General features: G+C 42.8%; 1 protein-coding gene across 2 annotated transcripts in view; it reads left to right on the top strand.

Moving 5' to 3' along the window:
• Positions 1 to 24464, top strand: part of LOC137522816 (tRNA (32-2'-O)-methyltransferase regulator THADA-like) — a 79265-nt gene that overhangs the window by 28694 nt on the left and 26107 nt on the right. For both annotated transcript variants that reach the window (XM_068242922.1, XM_068242929.1), the window contains exons 9-17: positions 727 to 808; positions 1579 to 1715; positions 2961 to 3158; positions 4683 to 5349; positions 7200 to 7352; positions 13967 to 14076; positions 17258 to 17415; positions 19176 to 19318; positions 20751 to 20930. In XM_068242922.1, coding sequence (XP_068099023.1) covers positions 727 to 808; positions 1579 to 1715; positions 2961 to 3158; positions 4683 to 5349; positions 7200 to 7352; positions 13967 to 14076; positions 17258 to 17415; positions 19176 to 19318; positions 20751 to 20930 — 1828 coding nt within the window. The remainder of the gene's footprint in view (positions 1 to 726; positions 809 to 1578; positions 1716 to 2960; positions 3159 to 4682; positions 5350 to 7199; positions 7353 to 13966; positions 14077 to 17257; positions 17416 to 19175; positions 19319 to 20750; positions 20931 to 24464) is intronic.

Genomic DNA, 24464 nt, shown 5'->3' with positions numbered 1-24464 from the left:
GTTTGTGTTTCATCCACCTATTTAGACAGTAATCTCTTACGGCCACCTCTCCAAATGTGTTGCAGTGTTTCCGTTTACTGTATTACCCTTCTGCTATGTTACTCCTACCGGATATGCAGTATGAATGTATATTATAGGTACTGACCTTGTTTATACACAAATTCTCTATTGTTTACCTGTTCATCTTTTAATCTCTGTCTGCATCAGTATTGTTTATAATAGTATCGGTTATGGTTTTACAAATGGTAGTGTAATATTTCTTTGAGCAGCCTGGCAAACAGAACCTCATTTTCACTGGTTCAACTATTTAACTTAATTTAAGAATGATCAACCTTTATTCTGGTCAAGCTCTCACCAACTGTAAGTGCAACTGCAATGCATTTATGTAGACGATCTTGTGATCTGCACAGCTCTGTTAAGGCCTGTACACATGCCTGACTTATGTCAGCTAAGGCGGCTGATAACGACCACCTCAGCCGATAATCAGTCGTGTGTACGGCAGCTGATGACCCCCAAAGCACTATTACCTATACCTGTCTTGCAGCCTCATCTGCCGCTTGCCTGCTCAATAGATGGTGAATCAGCAGTTAATTGTTCTATTAAATATTGGTAGAAATAAAGCTTGAAATGAAGCTTAATACAAAACGCAATCTTCAGCTTGCTGAAAGGTATTGTTGTGGTATGTACTGGATTTGTTGACTTTTTTTGATTTTTTGGGTTCCACAGAGCATAACCTTGTTGGAGCTCCTCCTTCCTTCCATAGCCTCGCTGTGTGAGCGGCAGACTGAACAGTACTACTGTTTTCAAGGTAAATATCGGGAGGATACGTGCTGGAATTAAGAGACACTTAGGGCGGATGCCTACAAGAAATCATGAATCGAGATTACTTAAGCGCTTTTGTAGCAATTTTTGTGGCATTTTTAAGCATTTTTTAATTTAGTGCTAGCAATTTGTATAGTGATTGCAATTTCCCTTAGCGCAAGACTGTATGGGTACAGCAAGTTGTTTTGGGTAGTAAAAGCGCTGCAAAATCGCTTTGTACAGCAATTGAAATGTAATTTTGCAGCGGTTCCTTACTTGGTGTTGAAGCGAAAAAGCTTCAAAAATGCTGCAGGCATTGTGGTTTCGGGAAACCACAAGCGCCACTGTGGGATTGTCTCCACTAGACGCCAGCAAATCCAAAATGCAACTAAAAAAGCGCTCTGGGGGCCCCGGGCCTAAATGCTCGTACACACAATATATAAGTCTGTGTGGAAGCGGCCAATAGATGACATCTCATGCGATAATTGTTGAAGCGTATACATCAAATAGCCGACTATTCAGATGAAAGATTGATCTCCATTAAATAGGCCAATCAGACCTGCTGGATCGATTCTGGTGATAATAGTTTTAATTGTGATAGTTATATACAGCACGTGCTCACTGTATAAGCATCAGCTTGCACATGCAGTATTTTTTAATTTGATGTACAGTGCTATTACAATGATGAGTCATTTCAGGCTGGATTTACACTCAGATGGGTGAGTTGCACTCTGCTGACATGCTAAACCAGGGCCTACGTTCTTTTCTTATTCACAGTGTTTTGCCTCTGGTTGCAACGTGTCCGAGATCAAATTCCCACACTTCTCAATGTTAGAGGAAAGTTTCTGTACACAGACGGGAAGGAGACCATGTCGGTTGTGACCAAACTTCTGTGGACTGCAGCTGAAATGCAGGTAATAAATCCAGTGCGATGCTAACCATTAGGGATGATAATGCTTGGGAGAAATCGTGCAGAAGCATGTGATCAGTTTGATTAGCTGATAGATTTGTAAGGTCCTGATTTGCTGTGATGACTTCCTGGTTTAACACACAACTAGTAAATCAGAACCTTACAAATCTATCAGCTGATCAAACTGATCACATGCTTCTCCGTGAGCTCCCCGAAGAATTGCCATCCCTACTAGCCATACACGCTACATTGTTTACATAAATATTTTTTTAAACATGGTTTTACAGTCTACAAGCAGATGGTCTAAGCAACAAAGATCTGTGATTTACATTATAGAAATATTCACCCTTGCTGGAAATGTATGATATTTGAGCCTTATGACTTTATATAGTCAGTGGTTTTGCTTATCTGTAATAGACTTTTGCGTTTCACATATTGTTTGATGTTTCCAGAAATAAATTATAGGGGTTGCAAAACAAGGGTAAGCCGGTATTTGACTTCTCACATCATAAATAATGATTAAATTATATCTCCAGTTTCTTAAAGAAAAACATCAGGCTGCATCACATAACACAGAGGTGTACTTGTAAAGAGTGGTCATTTGGGCACAGAGGATTGTAATTTTTACTGATAATTTACTATTGGTAAACTTAACTCTATACTCTCTTGAACCCTCCTTCTATTGGTGCCTAACCCTAACTGCCTACTCCCTGCCACAATGTCCGCTGTTATCAGTGCTGCATTTGTTCCTGAAAACTCCCTCTGCCGATAACTGCTCTGCCTAAAAACAATATTTATCGGACAACCCCAACACCAAAATTACCCCTAGGGCGCTGCTATGGACACAAATAACTTTGTGATCTATGCAGTGGCCATTTTACCGGTGCCCAAGATTACCTGGTTTAAACACAGACATATCGGGAATTATCCTGGTTTTCTCCGGTCACTATAGTTGCTCAGATGCTTTCACTTTGAATGCGAGCTTACCTGGCGGTCCCAGCTGTTGATAAGTGAGTCTCTTTTTTACATCAAGCTGTATTCTGTTGTCATAGTTTAGAGCAATTTTATTAAAGAAAAAAAATGTTAGAGCAGATGCAGACTGAAGTTGAAAGATAATATTTAAAAGCAGTTTCAAATTAGCTTGTGTAGTGATGGCATGGGTTATGTAGATTCTTGCACTAAAGTCCCTAAGCCCTTTAATCAGCATTTCTAACACAGCTTTATATGTGGACTTCTTTCCGTGTTTCAGGTTGATGGCATGTCTTCCCTTTCTCTCAGCTGCTTTCAGCACTTGTTGCACATAAATCGTGCAGAGTGTGAGGTGTTGGGATTATCTGAGGAAGCCATTCTGCGAGATATAATGCAGAAAGTCACAGAGATCTCCTGGCAGGCTCGCTCGAGGTACACTCCGCTCTGCGCTCTTATTCCTTTCCTGGGATCTGAGAAGGTTAGTTCTTGTTGGTTACATTACACCTGATCATACAGTTTACAAACACTTCTTTGTCTGTATCATTATTGTACCCCATGTTTGTTTCTTACTCTGTACAGCGCCACAAAATATGTTGGGGCTAGAGATGGTCAATTAGATGCAAATAATTTGGAGTTGATGCAGCATTATGCAAATTTTGTATGCAAATATATGCAGATTGAACATGATCCAATCAAATCCTGCTGAGGTAATATTCGATTGGTCCATTTTCAAGCTGCATAAATGTGCATGCAAAATTTACGTAACCCTCCATCAACTCGAAATTATTTGCACCTCATTGACTATTTGGCGCTTTATAAGTCAATAATAATAATAATAACTAATGTTTTCATTTTGACAGCTCCTCCTCACATTTGAAAATACAGGCTAAGTTCACTGTGGGGCGCTAGAGTGCGACGTAACAGTGGCATTTTAATGCACAAAATCACTCTGCATTTGTAAGTCTATGCAACGTTCAGAGTGCATCCGGTGCAATGTGATCCAACAGATTACAGTATCCCAACGTGGTGCGTGCAGTGCGACACCATGACCGCATAATGGGCAATGCGACTTTTACCCTCCGCTGCGTTCCTGGTTTACAGGGAATCCAATCCAGCTCTCACTGTGAACCTAGCCTTACTGTCTTTCATAGCAGATGTATATTTTGGCTGGATTTCATTCTTTTAGTAATTTAAAACCTGCTGATGTTTATTATGGGGCTACAAAGGGCAAGTCTATTCTGCCCCTAGATGGCGGGTTCCTTTCAAATGGCATTTACATTTTTCTTGTTATTTCACCCTCATCTTTGAGTGGTTTTCATCATGGCACTCTGGTTACCTCCCAAGTATTAAAAAAAAATATACCAGAAAGGTAACTGGCTTGCCCACAAAGCTAGCACTGTTCTATAGTCAGACCTTAGACTGTGAGTCCCTGTGAGGGACAGTTAGAGACAGGAATTCACCAGTGCTCTCTGTAAAGCTTTGCAGTTAAATGCGTCAACACTGCGTAAATGCAGTGGTAACTGTGTAATCAGGAATCGTCTCGCCTAAAATCATCATTTGTGACCATTTTGGGGGACCATCTCATATTTATATAAATGGATCACACCCTCTCCTGCTGTGTCTTCACTTGGAAAACAATAGGTCTTTTTGTGCCATTACTGTTGCATTCCCCACTATACGAGGCCTCATGCTCCCCCTCCTCTTTCTACAGAACAGCACGTGTCACTGAGCATATGTATGTTTGTACAGGAATCGCTAGGCAGACTGGACATTATAGCTGGGCCATGCCTGGCTGTTAGTAAGGTATATAGATTTATAAAGCTCGGATTGCTGTGCGAGTCCTCTGTGTTAGTATGTCCACTGATGTTAGGGTTTTTCTCTTCACCTCAATGTTTATATCTTTAAATATTGTGCAGAAAACTGAGACTCTGTGTAATTTTTTTGCACTGCATTGTGTGAATGTAGTTGTAATAAATAGTGGCGATTATTTGTTTCCTTGCAGACTCTTGCTCTCTATTCTGCGCTCCCGGCTCACTTGTTCTGCTGTCTGTCCATAAACTTCCTGTGTCCTCCCGCTGCAGAGACATACCGCATTCTTGTCACCCTCCAGAAAGATGAATGGCTTCAGAAAGGCATAGTGGATCAGGTGGAGCTTGGAAAAAAATGGGCACAGATCTGGTTATCCCACTTTACTTCTGCTCTAAGTTCCATAGACTGCAGTCTGCAGAATAACACTGCCACCCATCTTTTGCCCTGCACGTTACACACTTTCAGTGAATCCTCTAACTTGCTGGCTAAAGAGCTGGATGGCTCTGGTCCTCGCCAGCTGCGGGCCTGGATCAGCCTGGCACATGCTCAGAAAGCTATTTTGGGTCAGCTAGCCGGGGTGGAGGGGAAACTACCTCTGTGTTTGGAATCAGCAGATGATGGAGTGCGCCTGAGTGCATTTAGCTTCCTGTGCTTTGGTCCACGAAGCAACCAACCACCTTCCCTGCAGGAGCTGCAGCTCCTCAAGAAATATCTGCCTTATAGCATGGGCTGTGACAGTCCAGGTTTCCGCCAGCAGCTGCAGGCTGCACTACGCAGGGCTTTGGAGAGACTTCGAGATGGAGCTATGTCATCACTGCGCAGAGGACAGAGCAAGACCGGAAATGTGACTTGGGCAGTTGGTGAGGGCACTTTTCTTGACATTATTGCTTCAATTAACTGAATGTACTCTAACACACTCTTTGGTACAACAACCAGTTTCCTTAAAGGGGCACTATGGCGAAAAATGTAAAATATGTGCAAACATAAATAAGAAGTATGTTTTTTCCAGAGTAAAATGAGCCATAAATTCCTTTTCTGCTATGTTGCTGTCACTTACAGTAAGTAGTAGAAATCTGATATAAGCGGCAGGTTTTGGACTAGTCCATCTCTTCATGGGGGGGGGGGGTTCTCAGTGATTTATTTATTTTCAAAAGCACTTAGTGAATGGTAGTTGCTCTGTCCAACTGCCAAGAAACTGCGTAGCGAGCAAAGAAGCTGGCCAGCATCATTGTTTAAATCCTTTTCAGGGAATATCTTTATAAAGAGTAAAAGCCTTGCTGAGAATCCCCCCATACGTCTTATTTGTCTATGTTTGCACATATTTACATTTTACAATTTTTCGCCATAGTGCCCCTTTTTTAATGTAAATCTGAAGTGATTTTACAACTATTAAACAGAACATATGACCATGTTCAGGGATTGTTGCATTCAAAAACAAAATTGTTGCTTCCCCCCCATCTCATTAATATAGTTGCATAACATGCTCTGTTGTACCCAGACTGCCTGTAGAGCCATGTGGGCCTTGTATCAGAAACTGCTCCTTACCCCTTCGGCCCCATTCACACTTGCAAAACGCCAGCGATTTTTTTTTTTTTTGCCGGCGTTTTGCAGGAGTGATTTCCCACGGAAAAATCACTGAACACTGCGGCAATTTTGCCGCGATCGTGTTTAGCGCTTCTATAGCACTGAAACACGATCGCCGGGAAATCGCCTGAAAGTGGTGCAGGTGACGCGTTTTCGTTTCACGGTTTTGTCTGTTTTTGGGCGATTTGCGGCGATTAACGCAAATTTCCCAAGTAAGAACAGGCCCATAGGGTTTCATTACGCTAGCTCTTTTAAAAAGCGCTAGCGTTTGAGCGTTTTGCCGAAATCACGGCAAAACACTATAGTGTGAATGGGGCCTTAGAGATGGCCCACTTCAGTAATCTCATTCCCTGCCCATCTTCTTGTAAGGTACCCTGCATGTGGCATGAGTTTACAGTGTACCTAGTTTAAGAAGGGCAGGGGAATTAAATCATTGAAGAAAGGTAAGGGCCAGCTTCCAAGACAAGGGGCTCGATTCACAAAAGGGTGCTAAGCAGTTAGCACGCCTAAAAACTTTGGGCATGCTAACTAGGGTGCTAAGCAGTTAGCACGCCTAAAGCTTTTATTGACCGTGCGCAAAGTTTAGCACTGCACGGTGCGACGTGAAACGCGAGAAAGTTTTAGGTGCACCCGCAGCGCTAAACTTTGTGCGCGCTAACTTAGTGCGTCCTAAAGGGCTTTAGCCGTGCCAAGGTCTTTATGTGTGTGCTGGTAGTCAGGTTGGAATGGACCAAATGACAACCCTCTGCTGATGTGGAGGGGGTGAACAGTAAGGACATCTGTGAGGCTAAACAAAACTGAATGTGCTGTTATTGTATTACTTTATATTTATATAGCACTGATATCCTAAGCTGTGCTTCACGGAGTACATAGTCATGTCATATCTGTCCCTCAAGAGCTTACAATCTAACAGCTACCATACTCGTCTACACCCACCATAGTCTACAGTCAATTTTTGGGGGAATCAATTGACATATCAGTATGTTTTTGTAATGGGGGGACGGGCCCACACAAATATGAGCAGAACATACAGACCTTATGGAGATAGAAGTTTATAGCATGTCTATTTTATCCACATTTTTGGCACTTTCTTTTTCAGTTTATAAACTTTCTTTTTCATCCTTAGACTTTACAGAGTGGCTGTTTCAGTTAAGTGTCTCATTACTGTCACCTGCTGGAAACTATCAACGACGATGCAGTGGTTTACTCAGCCTATGCACCCTACTGGAGTGCTGTACTGATTGTTGGAGCCCCTACAAGAAGAAAGGACAACCACCACGTAAGTAAATGTTCCTGGGCAAACTAATAGCTGGAAGAGTCCCCAAGAAACCCCGGCATTTACTCATTGGATACACAAGGGAATACCTTACGAATAAGTGTCACCTGTCACCTGTGATTGTACAGCAATTGAGATTTGCGATTCTTATTCATTGCATAAAAAATCGCAATCAAGATCATTCAAAAAATGCTGCATGCAGCGTGTTTGCAATTTCTGGAAATTAAAGGCGCTGCAGTAGACTTTGCATTGACGTAGCACTTTTCCAATCACCAGCATTTTGCAGTGCTGCTGAAATCCTGTTGAATATGCTCCAATGTAAATGGGCCCTTAAGGAGAAACCGTAACCAAGAATTGAACTTCATCCCAATCAGTGGCTGATACCCCATTTCCCATGAGAAATCTATTCCTTTTCTCAAACGGATCATCAGTGGGCTCTGTATGGCTGATTTTCTGGTGAAACCCCTACCACAGTGTAATGTCAGCGCCTCACAGCACTGAGGTATTGACATCACACTGTGGGAGACTTGTTGCATTGTGGGAAATAACACCTGTTTCCAACTGGCAAAAAATGCAAGCAGCACCTCCTTCCAGTGACATTACCCACCAGCAGTAAAAATGTCACCATGTGATAAATGTCAGAATGTAAATCAGGGAGAGGAAAGATTTTACAAGCAAACACTGACTAAATCATTTATACATAATTATTATAAAAATTAAGCACTTTTTTAGTACTGTACATTATTTTCACTGAAGTTCCTCTTTAAATGAAAGTGCCCATAGGTGTTTAGATATACACCCTTAGAAAGCTTCTTAAAGGAATACTATCGATTGAAACGACTTTTTTTTTAATACTCTATATAAGTGTACACATTACCACTATTGCTAGGGGCACTTTTATTTATTCACCCAGGTCTCTCTCCCTTTATTTCTGCTTAAAAATTCATTTCTCACACAGCTCACAAATATATTTCACTGTGTCACTCACAGCATGCAGGAGACATGAGGAGAAATAGGCTGATCTGAGGTGGTAACAGGTAACTAAATGAGCTGTAATATTGCTGGAATATAACTAGCTATAGCACTAGTCTGTGTTTACACTCAGACTGGTTGCCTGGCTGACTGCTTGTGATGATTCACTCCAGGCTGCATCCACTTTACAAGCTGCTGAGAGGGGCAGACCACTGTTTACAATTAGCATTTTTAGTATCTTTATCAGTCAAGAGAAGCAAAGATAATAAATACACATTACTAGAATCTTTAACCCCTTACCACCATATCAATAAGATTCTTTCAGCAAGGTGATAATTAAACTATAAACTGAGGAGGAGTTGATAGCAACTCCCCTGTGCAGAGACACTCAGTATTTAGATACATTTTGTATCCAAAACTGACGCCAAAACTGATGGAGGATTTTACAGCTGAGAGGAACAGCTGTGTGAGGAATCAAATTGCTCCTAGTACTTGTCCTAATGTGTGCTACAACATACAGCATTTAAAAATAAATGCATACATTGATAGTATTCCTTTAACCAGTTAAACAGTATATTGCCCAATTTTAGATAACTAAATAATCTGCCAATACAAAAAACAAATCTACATGTTTTAGCCCAAATTTCCCCCCCCCGCCTTTTTTTTTTCTTAGTAAAGAATGTTGGAACAGAAAAAGGACCTGGTATTTATGAATCTTAAGGTGGCCACACACCGTACAATTTTTTAAATATCCATTCAATTTAAGAATTGCAATCAATTTTTCTGACTGATTGTAACATTTCAAAACTATGACCAATGTACCACACACATTCCCCAAGTGTGATAACAATGATTGGAAACTCTGAGAAAATTGCTAGGGTGTGTATATTAATAAATCGACAATCTAGCACACACCATACAATCTTTAGAAAAATTGAAGAAAAATTTCCATCATTTCGGATCGATAAAAAACAGGAAATCTGATCGGATTTTTCAGTCGAATGAAAAAAAGCTTTTGATTTTTTTCGGGAGATCCGATCATATTTATCGAATTGCTGTAAAATCAGATCATTTTATTGTATCGTGTGTGGCCACCTTTAGGGAGATCGTAGTATATAGGATTACATGGAAAACCTGGTACAATCATTCTGCTTAATATATCCTGAAATTTCCTGACAACTTGTCATATGTTTCTCAACATGGTCATTACATTTCCTCCTTGATTTGTGCATCAATGAAAGGGTCTCCTTCTCTCTCAAAGTAACACTGACCTCACCTTTGGAGTACACCAATGCATTGTTTCCACCACAGGCTTGCATTTTACATGTGAAAATGTACATATTAACATCCTTGGTGGCAAGTCAAATAAGTCACAAAAAGCAAGTCTCTCATCAGCCTCCAAAGCAGTTATTGCACTGAACCCCAAAGGGCCAATGCACAAGCTAACCCCAACCCCATCACCAGCAAGCTCTTTCAGTCAAAGTCTTGTAAATTCATCTTGCGTGCCACAAAAAAAAAATCTGTATCAAGTAAATCCAAATTATGGATGCAAAATGTATGGTAATCCCTTGAATCTTGATTAATACACTTTCACATGCCTTATGAAATTTAGTTCCTGGTAAACTAATAATCTGGAGATCAGGGCTAGCATCTCCTCAGTCTTAAGTAGGGAATAAAGAAGTTAAAGGTTTATAAGGTGAGCGTAATCCTCCCTGGTATTTAATTCCATCTCATATTTTCAGTAAGTGAAGAGTGATTGGATTATGTATATGAGCAGAAGGATTTACCTGTATTAGGTTGGTAACTATGTAAATGGATGTAGTCTAACACTTCTAGCAATGTCCACAAGGGGGAGCTCATGCTCCTCAAGAACAGTAATTTGAGCTGTGTGATAATACCTAGAGATATTAAGGACAACCAAGTGTTTATTAGCCATGTGTTGCAACATTATGGTTTCAGCAATTCTTGAGCATGAACAGCTCCAGATGAAATTAGGCACAATTTTTTTGTAAGGTTGTTCAACTTTCTTTTTATTGAGATTCAAACATGCAGAAACAAAAATGCAAACAAGCGAAGAGGTTGGCGATAAATGACAAAGGAAAGCAATAAACATCCATATTCATAACAAAGAGTATGAGGGTCAGGCAGCAGTGTCAAGTACAAAAAGTGACAGGTGTAGTGCTTTGCAGATTTGCAAAGAATTTCAGAAGGTTTTAACTGTGTCTATAATCTGGTTAATTCGGTTATGTGAGGGAATAATCTGCTCTAGAGAACAGGAAGGGTTTCAGTTTCTAGAAAGACACAAGAGACGGCACACCACTGGCTGCAAACAATTTTGCTGTATTGGAACAAGTACACTACATGTTACGGATATTACATCCTTCCTCAGGTGTTAAACAGCAAATGAAACATGCATACACCATTATATATCATCAGGAGGGCAACCACACCCATCTTGGCTAACTCCACCCTCTCCCATAATCACCAATGTCCATCCCTAGAAAAAGCCTTCACAATCATATGGCACTCCAACAGGCTACCAATAAAACATAAAAGGAACTGACCGTCATCCAGGCACTTCCTACAGTGGACTGCCACTACTCCACCTAAAAATGACATGCAATAAATAGATAACATGTATAAACTGGCAACATTAAATTAGCATCTAAGAATCATACAGTGTAGCATTTTAATTCAGTATACCAACATCTTTTTTATAAAAAACATTTGAGAGGTAACCTCTCGTTCATACCCCTCGGGGCTACTACATCCAACATATGTATCCATCTGGATTCTTTTTGTTTCAGTAGTTTCTCTAAATCACCCTCTCTATTAGATGGGTTTAGTGACTCCAAAACACACCATCTCAGCTGTGCTGCACTATGTCCACTAGCAGCAAAGTGTCTCGCTACCGAGGTGTCATAGTTCTTTCGTTCACCCTCAGCAAATTTGCTGATGGCCCTCTTGTGTTCCTGTATCCTAGTCCTCACTGCTCTGGTGGTCTCTCCAACATACATTAGCCCGCAAGGGCATTTAAGCCCATAAATAGCCCAGGGTGTAGAACAATAATGTCTTCCTTTGATAGTAATTTTACGCCCAGTGTGTGGGTGACAAACAGCCTCACCTTTAATGATGCCACTGCACACATTGCAATTGAGACACGGATGTGTCCCTGTTTTGCCTGTGCTCACCTCATCCCTCCTGGGGGAAGTGTCAGTGTGCCTGACACTATCCTGAATGGTACTACCCCTTCTAATCGAAAATATAGGCTCCTCCTTAAATAGTGCCCCAATGTCTTTGTCTGTACTTAACAGAGTCCAAAATCTGCGTATGGAGTCTTTAATTAATGTAGTATTTTTTCCCCAAGTTAGTGACGAATGGTATCCCCTTGGAGCTATTCCCTCTGGAGGATCTATGTAGTAACTTGGACCTGTCGATGGCTCGCACCTCCTGTCTAACCTTCTCAATTTTGGAAACCTCATAACCTTTTTGTTTGAATTTATAACAAATGGACTGGCTGGCCCAATCATAATCATCAATGTTAGTGCAGATACGTCTGGCCCTAAGGAACTGCCCCCTCGGTATGGCCTTGACTACATGACTATTATGATGGCTATCATGCCGCAACAAATTGTTGCGGTCTGTGGGCTTACAATACAGTTTAGTTACAAACTGCCCTTCTGATGCCTTGATGGAGACATCCAGAAAGCTCACACTCTCCCTGGATGCCTCCATAGTGAATTTGATGGTAGGATGCATCCGATTCGCCTCCTCAACCATCTCAAGGAGCAATTCCTTAGGACCTTTCCACAACAGTAAAATGTCATCCACAAAGCGGAAGTACTGCACAATGTACTTTTCATACAGCGGATTTTTCAAAAACATAGAACGTTCAAGAGATTCCACAAAGATATTTGCAATAGACGGGGCTGCTGGTGATCACATACTAGCTCCCTGACGCTGCAAGTATATGTCATCATGAAACTTAAAGTAGTTCGAAAATTGTTTGCAGCCAGTGGTGTGCCGTCTCTTGTGTCTTTCTGGGTATTGCCTAAAGCCGTTGGAGCGATCCGGCTGGGACAAGGCACCGGCTTAAGTTACAGGTTTGTCTGACCTGCTACACGCGCTTTCCAGGCATTTACAGTGTGAGGGTTTCAGTTTCTGCCTGCGTTTTTGTAATTTGCTAAAGATTTCTGGGTCTCTCCCAGAAGCATGCACCAGTTTCAACCTCCTGATTTCCCTCTTCAGAGGGATGTTTTTTTTTGTACAGCTACCCCTTGGAGTCTAGAGGTACGTTTGATTACTTGACCCCTGATTGTGGCCTTGTGGGTTGCCCATCGCCTGTGAAGTGTCTTGAAGGGGAGTTTAAACAAAATAACTCGTAGTATCCTTCTGAAGCGCATGCGCCATGTCAGGGTTTGTAAGGAGGGAGTAATTAAGTCTTCACTGTGGTGGGGAATTGGGGGCGTAACAAAGCTAATTTTGCAACCACTGGGGCGTGATCAGACCACGAGATCTCTAAGATTTCGGAGACAGTAACTGAATCAATTAGTACTGCGTCCATCAGAATGTAGTCAGTATAGGTATAACTTTTGTTGAGGGTGCAAATAAAACATGTTTCCCCTCTCCAGTGGGTGGAGGGCCCCCCAAACATCCCATATGTTTGTGTCAGCAAGTAATTGGGTGAGAGATTTAGCAGAAGATGGGTCTGTGGGTGCCGAGGCTAGACTGGTCAAGTGAAGAATTAAAGTCACCAGCTATTATTAATTTAAGTAGGTGGAGATTTTGTCTGTAAAAAGAGCTGAGAAGAATAGTCTTTGACACTTAGAGGCAGCATACACAGAGTCCAGTGTTAGAGAGGAACCAAGAATCTCACCCACAACAATTGGGTATCGTCCACAAGGATCTCTTATCACATTATCGACGTTCAGGGGTACCCTCTTGTGGACCAAGATGGCAACCCTACACCTCTCATGCATAACTGAGGCATAATAGATGGTAGGGTAAGACTTATGCCAAAATGTAGGTTCCCTACCGCATTTAAAATGGGTCCTTTGAAGCATTACGATGTCAGCCTATAAGTTCTAATTATACAGCACTCTGTCAGAGAGTGCCGAGGGTTGAGAGAAATGAGGACTTTATGGGATGCATATATGGAGAGCTAACTGGGAGGGATAAGCTGGCCGGCTATCACTAGCCTAAGTGTGAATGTCTCTACATTGTTTTTGTATGGTTTTTACGTGCAGTGGCTGGAGCATGTACTGGTGCAGTTCTTTATAAGAATAGTTGTTTGGGCAAAACTGTCATCTTGACTTCTGAATTCTTTCACAGCGGAGAAACAAAAAATTTCTCCCAACTTTCCACTTTAGTTCTCTAAAATAGTTCCGGAAAGTTGTTAGGATGTAATATTGTGTAGACGTTAATGAGCTTCCCAGGTACCGCTGGAAATTGTACGTTTGTTTGTGGGAGGATACAGTGTGTTGTGCGAGAGATATGTTTAGTGCCATTGATTTCAAATTATTGATGCAGAGTCCAGGTATCCTCTGGAACGTATGCCATGTATTTTTTTAATGTATTTTCTTATTTCAAAATGAGTGTCTAAATGACCATAATTTATTCACAAAATATCGGCACTTTCTTTACAGAAGATATGTCCTTATTGGTGAGGCTTGCACAACAGAGAGGATGCTGGGATTTTAAGTCGGCACACAGTATGGAAGCACTGTTAGGATGTATGCAAGACAGCACAAATGAGGTAAGACTACATTGATACCTTAAAGAGACTCCGTAACAAAAATTGCATCCTGTTTTTTATCATCCTACAAGTTCAAAAAGCTATTCTAATGTGTTCTGGCTTACTGCAGCACTTCATACTATCACTGTCTCTGTAATAAATCAATGTATCTTTCCCCTGTCAGACTTGTCGGCCTGTGTCTGGAAGGCTACCCAGTTCTTAAGTGTTGTGGTTCAGCTATGAACTTCCCCTTCCAGGCCCCTCTATGCACACTGCCTGTGTGTTATTTAGGATTAGAGCAGCTTCTCTCTTCTCTCTTATCTTTTACAAGCTGGATAAATCGTCCTCTGAGCTGGCTGGGCTTTTACATACTGAAGAATTACAGACAAGGGCAAAGCTGTTTGCAGGAAGAAACAAGCAGCCTGAAACTTCAGTGCATGAGAACAGGGGGAAAGAAACACACAAATGATCTCTTGAGAGATTCAAAAGGAAGGCTGTATACAGCCTGCTTGTGTATGGATGTATTTTCTATGTGTGGACATACTGTACATCAACCTACTTCCTGTTTTGGTGGCCATTTTGTTTGTTTATAAACACACTTTTTAAAACCACTTTTAATGCGGCGAGGAGCGGCGAAATTGTGTCAGAGGGTAATAGATGTCCCCTAACGCACTGGTATGTTTACTTTTGTGCGATTTTTAACAATACAGATTCTCTTTAAAGCGGAATATAACCCTGCATTTCAACTTTGCTCTAAAATATTATTTACAGCATATTATATGCAAAAAACATTTTTTTTTTTTACTAGACCAGCATTGGACGGGTTACACACAGAGGTTTAAAGTTCCGTGGAGAGATATGCAGAAGTTCAGATAGATACATTCTATTTAGTTGAATGTATATATTGATAAATGTTACACACTCTTTGGCTGTCCTCCAAGCTCCTTCTCAGTGAGAGAGATGAGTCACATTCAACACTTAGATACATTTATGTAAACAAAATGTATCTATTTCAGCTTTGGATGCGTCTGCAGAAATCTCCAGGAACTTTAAAGCCCTGTGTAACCCTTCCAATGCTGGTCTAGTAAAAAAAAAATGCTGGTTGCATATAATATACTGTAAATAATGTTTTAGAGCAAAGTTGAAATGCAGGGTTATATTCCACTTTAAGGTACTTTGGGTGGCAGTTTTGGTATGATCGCTGCACAGACATGCAGTTCAGCTTGAGGCTGAGGAGTGTGTACTTCTCTATGGAGAGGAAGGCATGGAGTTAGGCAAGCGGTACCATGAGATGGGACAATGGTCCATCCAATTGGAGAAAGAGAAAGCCAGTGACATCATAAAAAAACTTTACACTCTTTAGATTCCTGGGCTAAACAATCACAATTATTAATTGTAAACATGGAATATCTTAAGTGTGTACATAGCTTAATACATAATGCATAATGGTGTGCTGAAACTACTTTTACATAAAACGTTTTGTATTTTTGTTGTATCTTTATGATTGATTACCTCTGTATTTGTAATGTTTACATTTACTATTTGATTCCTATGTAATGCCTAGTACACACCATACAATTTCCTGTTAAGTCTCGTACACACGTCGGATTTTTCCAAACGACCAGTCGTTTGGACGTTTGAACGGCAAATCGGGCGTGTGTACGATCGGTCGTTCAGCTGATAAGACAGGTTTTGACGGATCCGCTTGGCAGATAGTTCAAATCCAGTCTTATCAGCTGAACGACCAATCATACACACGCCCGATTTGAAGTCCAAACGACCGGACGCTCAAACATCCAAACGACCGGTCGTTGGAAAAATCAGACGTGTGTATGTACCTTTAGATTTTTCTGTTAGATTATTTTCTGTAAAGTACTGGTAGAGAATGGTCATTATCTCTGTTGCATTGTCTTCTGGTTATCTCCTGCTGAGTAGAACAATGCTTAATTGCTAGGCAGATAGATGGTTAGATAGATCATTTCCAACATGTTGGAAATTATCTATCTGACTGGTAAATCTAAGGTACATACACACGTCGGATTTGCGAAAACGACCCGTCATTCGGATGTCCAAACGACCAGTCATTCGGACGTCAAATCGGGCGTGTGTACAGTCTGTGGTTCAGCTGATAAGACCGGATCACTCAAGTCCGGCCTTATCAGCTGAACCACAGACTGTACACACGCCTGATTTGACGTCCGAACGACCGGCCATTTGCGCAAATCCGACGTGTGTATGTACCTTTACAGAAAATCTAATGCTGGGAATACACGGCTCGATTTTGAGCCAACTAGATGGCTCGATAATTTCCGACATGTCCGATCTTCCGCCCGATCGTTTCCGCGCTCGATTCTGCAGGGAGGACAATGGGAAAAGATAAGAAAGACGACCGAAAGGTAAGAAAATCGCCTGCTGAATCAAGCGTGGAAAACGATCGGCGCGGAATCGAGCGGCAAAATCGAGCCGTGTATGCCCAGCATTACAGAAAATTGTATGGTGTGTACCTAGCATCATGCTTAATTTTCCATCTGATCGTTTTTTCCGCTCGATTCTGCACTCTATTCTATTATCTTCCGCTTGTTTTTCTTATCTTTTTCCATTCACGTCTTTGAGAAATCGAGCGCAGAGTCGATCGGAAGGAATATTGGACTATGGGAATTATCTATCAGATCCATCTATCGAGCAGAAAAACGTTAGGCGTGTACCCAGCACTAGAAGAATGTCCCCTTCCTCACCATGATGCTTTGACCTTAACAATTCCAGCCAGATGTAAATCACTGGTCATGTGATAAGTAACTACAGCAATGTTCCTTCTCCCCAGCCTTCAGCCGCACAGATTTCAGTACAATACAAAATCAGGCAGTAATCATAAGCACAGTCAAGGGTAGCATGGTATATCCAAGATTCCATCTTTTCAGGGAGAGTTCACCTCTTGTGGACCAGCAAGTCAGTAGCCAAACTGGTATATGCAGTATCTGTACTGAGTGAGAAAGATTTTCGGACCCACGTCCGACCCGATTAGCCACATGCTTGTTTCAGGTTGTTTGATTCAGACACTACCACAACCAAAGAGATCAAAGGGGCTACCAGGCAACTGGTATTCTTTAAAAGGAAATATATGCCAGCCTCTTTAACCCTCTCACTACAGGTTCCTTTTAATTATTAATTTTAGGCAGGTATGTATGTCCCTTGTTACTTACAGATCCGAGAGATGGCAGCTGACTTGCTGTCCAGGTTTTTCCTGCCTGCCCCACGTACACTGGTCATAGCGCTGTTTCAGCTGGGCAAGAACTATCTGTGCAGTCCACGTGTACCATTGGCAGAGGCGGGCGCTCTCATAATGAAGACATTACTACAAAGGTAAGTGTAAAGGAAGTGCTGCTCAGTGGGTGCAGGACAAAAGTTGTGGGACCATAGCCAGAAAAAGATCATTATCATTTAAGCCGGTTGCACACCTGAGGTTTGTGGTGCATTGAAATACTTCATATGACCCTGTGCCACTGTGCGTGGACAGGGGGATATGCATAGGCCCGCCCCCTGGCTAGTGATGTACTCTCTGCTTGGCAGGAAGTACGTCACTGGGATTCCCATCTGTCCACACGAGTGCTGTGTCGCACTGCACTCCTGTTGTGCACACTTGCTGCGTCGCCCATTGACTTGCATTGCTGCATAATCCGTGCGGCAGGCATGGATCATCAAGTCTGCTGTAACCTGCTGCAGACTTTTGCACAATAGGAGAAAGAGGCACCCAGGAGTATATAAAACTAAGCTAAAAACACTAAAATCGAGAAAAGGGGGAGGTGGCTTATCTCAATAACTCTGGCTGTTAACACCTTTGGCACTGTATTGTCCTGGGGAAGTGGGCTTAGACCCACAAAACACGTTGCCCGGGCTAATACATTTTAATGACATATGTGACTGTTATTGAGGTAAGCCACGTCCCTGTTTTCTCGATTTTAGTGTTTTTAACTTTTTTTTTAGATATACTCCTGGGCACCTTTTTCTCCTTTTGTGCTGTTTATACCACCCAACCCAGTTTTATGCCCAGTTTGGAGGGTACTTTCAGGGTACTACCACTGTGGAGGCGAGCAAGTGTCTTTTTCTCAAGAGAGCGAACGTATCCAGTCCAGTGGACACCCCGAGGGGAGACGAGTAAACATCTCCACCTGCTCTAACCCTCCTGGCGGTATGAAAAATTCCGCCAGGAGGCAGCGCAGCAGTTATTTTTTTTTTTTTAAATCATGTAGCGAGCCCAGGGCTCGCTACATGATAGCCGCTTCGATCGCCTACATGATCGCCTACATGATAGCCACTTCGATCGCCTTCGGCGATCTCCGACCAGGTAATCCCGTTCAAAGAACGGGATTTCCTGGAGGGCTTCCCCCGTCGCCATGGCGACGGGGCGGGATGACGTCACCGACGTCGGGACGTCATTGGGAGTCCCGATCCACCCCTCAGCGCTGCCTGGCACTGATTGGCCAGGCAGCGCACGGGGTCTGGGGGGAGGGCCCGCGCGCCGCGACGGATAGTGGCGATCGGGCGCGGGGCGGCGGCGATCAGTGTGCTGGCGCAGCTATCAAAGTGCTAGCTGCGTCCAGCAAAAAAAAAGTATGCAAATCAACCGAGCAGGGCCGGAGAAAACCTCCTGCGCGGCTTACCCCGAACTACGTTCGGGGTTACCGCCAGGAAGGTTAAGTGGTCGGTTGCTCTTCATGCAACCCACCTTTGTGAGTAGTCCTGTATCATACTTATTATTTTTCATTACATATTGCGCTATGTGGGCTCCCATTGTCTCTGGTCTTATTTTTTAAGGTGCCAAGATACCCTTTACTTTTACGCTGCAGACTTTGCATTGGGATTGTGGCGATTTTTCAGATTTACTTCTGGTGCTCCATAGACTTGCATGTCCCTTGCAGCAGGGGTGTGGTGAGGAAGCGTAACCCGGGCGGACGCTGGGTGCACATACGCAAGGGGCTTTAAACATAAAAATAATGGATTAGATCTGTCCAGTCTTCACTTCACAGTAGTGATTTTGCCTATGTTGTGATTAATGCTGTAATAGTACGACTTTGGGAAACCTTGCATATTGCAATATCATCATTTTATAATCTGTGGTTCAGGCCTGATGCTGTTTTGCTGCTGACTGATGATGTTCCTCTGACTGCTTTGGGCCTGGTGACATTTCTTACCAAAATGCTGGAAGATCACTACTGCTCTGCACAGGAGAATCTATTAAAAGCCGCAAGTACAAAGCCTATGCAAGGTACGGTCTGATCTAGTGCTGTAAAAAGGAAATTTAGAGACTAGACATTATCACTGATAGAAAGACTGAGGCTACGTTCACAGTTAGACATTATTGTCCTACGTAAATAAAGTGTTATAACACAGGTTACCACACTGCAATGTTAAGCCTATGCGACGTTCCCAGTGCGACGTTAACGTTGCGTTGTGTATGTTGTGTTATGGTAACCCACTGCTACAGTGCTTTACCTCTAAACGCAGACGTTAAAGTGTACCACAGATGAAGTAAACTAAAATTTTATACATACCTGGGGCTTCCTCCAGCCCCATCCGCACTGATCGCTCCCACGCCGCCGTCCTCAGTCTTCTCCCTCTTCTCTTTCGGGTCCTGTAAGTTCGGCTAGTCTGAGCAAGTGCAGTGCCTCTCCGGCGGAGAATAGTACTTTATTATCCGTCTTTATTTTTGTTTAAAGCATAATAACCTTGAAACAAAAAATATTTCTTTGTTACAGCTGATCCTGCAATAAATCTGCAGTGTGTCTACTTTTCTGCTTTTGAAGAGAACCAGAGACGAAGCACCCTCATGTATTTTACCATATATATCAGTGGGAACATTCGAGAAAACACCTACCCTGCTCTCTGTTTCATTCTTCACTGCTCAGCCTGCTTCTAATCAGCCCTGATAAAATACCGGACTGAGCATTCAGTCTGGCTTTGTTGAGGAATCCTTATAGCTGAGACTGTCTTTTCTGATGTCTTTTCAAGCCCAAGCCTGCCCCCTTGTGGCTCTGCTATAATGACTCACCTATAATGATTCCTCAACAAAGCCAGACTGAATGCTGAGGAGCAGTGAAGAATAAAACAGAGAGCAGGGTAGGTGTTTTCTCTAATGTTCCCACTGATATATAAGTCTCTGGTTCACTTTAAGCAGGCATAGGGTTAACATCCTGTGTTTACTCTGCCAAGCATGCCGAGATTCCTTAGCTGATACAGCTAAAAGTTTAAATTACATTTGTGATTAGTCACAGATTTCTTTGTTTTCATTCTGTCCTGTGCAAGAGCTCACGTCCACTTGAAAAGAAACTATCCCACTGTCCTCTTCCCCGCTGTTCCCAGTACTGGGTAATCTGCTTTCCCCAAAAGACCTCTGGAATGACACATTTAAGCTTATGGACCATTTCCTACAGTTACCCTTCAGGTAAATAAAACATATTTAGGAATCCTGGAGTAGTGGAGGGAACTTAGACCCTCTCAGACAGGAGCTTTCCTGAGCTTATGTAAAAGTGGTTTAGTTTGTTTTTTGTCCACAACAAACGGTATTTGGATCTGTTTTATGTCAAATATTCATCATTTTCCTTATATAGGCAAGAGGGAGCAGTGGCAGAATAACGATGCTAAACCGTCCTGTTTGTTAATTGGCTGATCGTTGTGACCTGTTTGCACTCTACATGTAGGTGTGCTTTCTGCTCTGCGATTATGTCTGCTGGAGGTGCCTTGTGTGTCAGATTCCCTCTCCCAGGCTCACCTTGCCACAAGTTGGTGGAGTCTGCTTCAGAAACTAGTGAACTTGCTGCAGGAGATCACATCCTTCATCCTAGGCATGCTGCATAAATCATGGGGGAATGAACCTGCAGGTAAGCCATCCTGGTGATAAGATGTAAAATAACTGCAAAGTCGAATTGCAGCAAATTCGAAAATAAATACCCATCACACTCTGTGGCATATAACGCTGCAAACGCCTTTTTTTTTTGTTTTGAAGTTCACATGACAATACCTACAGGAAGCTGCAGCACTTTGCTATGCATGTGCATAGCAATTGCCATAGCAGCTGTTAAAGAGACACTGAAGCGAAAAAAAAATTATGATATTATGATTTGCATGTGTAGTACAGCTAAGAAATAAAACATTAAGATCAGATACATCAGTCTAATTGTTTCCAGTACAGGAAGAGTTAGGAAACTCCAGTTGTTATCTCTATGCAAACCAGCCATTAACTCTAAAAGTGGCCATACACTGGTCGATTTGCCATCAGATTCGACCAACAGACAGATCCCTATCTGATCGAATCTGATCAGAGAGGGATCGTATGGCCACCTTTACTGCAAACAGATTGTGAACCGATTTCAGCCTGAAACCGATCACAATCTGTTGTGGTGGTGGTGCTGCTGCCGCCGCTCCCCCCCCCCCCCGCCGCATACATTACCTGCTCCGCCGGCGCGACTCCAGGGTATCTCTCCGCTCTTCTTCTCCGCTCTGGTCTCCGGCTCCAGCATGCTTCACTTCTTCCTGCCCGGCAGGAAGTTTAAACAGTAGAGCGCCCTCTACTGTTTAAACTTCCTGCCGGGCAGGAATAAGTGAAGGCATGCCGGAGACCAGAGCGGAGACGAGCGGAGACGAGCGGGGGCAGTCGCGCCGGCGGAGCAGGTAATGTATGCGGGCTCTATTGCGTCGGTCGTCGGGCACTCGAACGCCGCTAGCGATGCGCTCTTTACCCGCGGGCGATCGACGGTAATTTTCCGCACGGCGCGATCGACGGGATCGGACGAAATGAATCGAAATTCGGCGTGTAGCGCGAACGATTGGCAGCAGATTCGATCCCAGTGATCGAATTTGCTGTCGAAACGGCGGTAAATCGGGCCAGTGTATGGCCAGCTTAAGTCTTAGTCGTGGAGAGGGCTGTTATCTGACTTTTATTATCTCAACTGTAAGTGAACTGTTTACTTTTTCTCTGCTAGAGGAGAGGTCATTACTTCACAGACTGCTCTGAAAGACTCATTTTTTTTTTTCCAATTTAAATTTTTATTTGGATTTTCAGAACAATACAAATAATACAAATAAGGCATTTGTTTCATAAACTACATGGCTTATCAGAAAACAGTTGTGTCCTTAGTGATATGATAACGAAAACATGGTGGCTTGTAAGATATGTTTAGTCCATACATTATGCTGAGACGACGACGAAAAGTCTTTGTCCCTGTATGATAAATGGTTTAATACAGTAATTATACAGTTATTTCGTGAATGTTAATATCCTTCATCATATATCCCCCTTACTCCTGGTTTGTAAGTTCAGAGTGACAATGTGTGTGGTAGGATGTTTACTATCTGGAGAGGGCTGATCGTTTAAGGAAAGTAGGGTTGCCTATCCTCCGTCAGCTTAGTAGGTTCATTGATTAGATGTTACTCGGCCTCCAGCGAGACTCCAGGTGACGGTGGTACCTAGGGTAGGTGTTCAAAGGTTGTTGGGTATGGTGTGTCGGGTTGGAAGCACTGTTCCAGGGGCTATGCCAACTTCCTGTTGAGTGCTTATACCAGTTATATAACCTTAGACACACCTATATTTACTAGAGTCTAGTTCCCCTTGTACTAAGGTATTGGTATGATATGATTCAGGATATGATTCACGGTATTATTTTAATAAGCCAGGATTAATTTGCACAGAACCCTAGAGTGCTATAGTACTCTATACAAGACATAGAAGAAATATTTAAGCCTTATTGTAGTTAATCTAGTAATAAACACGAACAGAAAAACACGAACAGAAAAAACAGGATATAGGCTGAACTAGAACATTAGGTGAACCGAAAAGTTCCATACAATGATGGGTTGCTGTGACATCCTGGTTACGGTGACTCAGAAAGAAAGGTTGTACCGCGAGTGGGTATCAGTGGACGGCTTAAACTTATCTCTCGAGGCTTATTAGGTGGTCTATGGAGGGGGGGGGGGGGGGTTAAGTGTTTGTGTTACTGTGGAAGGTTGATGCCCAGCTGATGAAAGACTCATTTTGAATGCTGAGTGTTGTGTAATCTGCACATATTATAGAATGATGCAATGTTAGAAAAAACACTATATACCTGAAAATAAAAGTATGAGAATATTTTCTTTGCTGCTAATCTTCTAGTAATTATTCATAGTACACAACCAATTCACTATATCATATTATTTTTTTCCGCTTCAGTGTCTCTTTAACCTCCTCAGCGGTATGGACGAATATATCCGTCCATCACCGCCGGAGGTCGCCGCTCAGGCCCTGCTGGGCCGATTTTCATCAAATAAAAAGCAGCACACGCAGCCGGCACTTTGCCAGCCGCGTGTGCTGCCTGATCGCCGCCGCTCTGCAGCGATCCGCCGCGAGCAGCGGCGAAAGAGGGGCCCCCCAGCCGCACCGAGCCCTGCGCAGCCGGAACAAAAGTTCCGGCCAGCGCTAAGGGCTGGATCGGAGGCGGCTGACGTCAGGACGTTGGCTGACGTCCATGACGTCACTCCGCTCGTCGCTATGGCGACGATGTAAGCAAAACAAGGAAGGCTGCTCATTGCGGCCTTCCTTGTTTATTCTGGTCGCCGGAGGCGATCAGAATGACGCTTCCGGAGCGCCCTCTAGTGGGCTTTCATGCAGCCAACTTTCAGTTGGCTGCATGAAACAGTTTTTTTTAAATTAAAAAAAAAACCCTCCCGCAGCTGCCCTGGCGATCTTAATAGACCGCCAGGGAGGTTAAGTAGCTCTGGAGCTGTGGTGGGCCCACCTTCCCGGTTCACTGCCTTTGATGTTTTGCTTTTTCTTTTATTTACCCTTTGGCCACCAGTCACTTTTTTGGTTTGCTATCAAATAGCTTTATTGAAAGCTTAACTAGTTCACACTGGGCGCTTTGGTAGCATCAGCAAAAAGCTGTTTTTTCACTGTACAGGAAAGCGATTTAGGAGTGATTGCGTTTTGTGATTCAATAACATTAAAATGCAATTGCTCCAAAATCGCTCCAAAAATGCTGCATACACCATCAGCAAATCGCTAATCACTGGCGATTGCTCCAGTGTGAACTCTACCATTGACTTGCATTAACAGCAGCATTTTGCTGATCGCCAGTGATCAGCAAATTGCTGAAAAATCGCCCAGTGTGAACTAGGCCTAAAAGAAAAAACGATACACATTTTAAATTTGGGCAGCAGATCTGTGGGGGAGGGTTGAAGATGTGGTATTTCGAATACTGTATTAAGGAGACGGGTTTCCAAACACAGCTGTCTGCAGGTTCTGCATCTGTACTGCGAAGGGCCTAGACATCTGTCTCCTTCACATACGGGGTCTATTCACTAAAGCGTGATAACTGCTATCACTGCAGTTATCACACGATCTGCGCGCGCAAAAGGTTACTCCGCGTGATAAGCAGAGGTTT

Source organism: Hyperolius riggenbachi, chromosome 1 (assembly GCF_040937935.1).
Source record: "Hyperolius riggenbachi isolate aHypRig1 chromosome 1, aHypRig1.pri, whole genome shotgun sequence".
NCBI lineage: Eukaryota > Metazoa > Chordata > Amphibia > Anura > Hyperoliidae > Hyperolius > Hyperolius riggenbachi.
The sequence above is the reverse complement of the archived record's forward strand: the minus strand, read 5'-3'. Positions and strand labels throughout refer to the sequence as shown.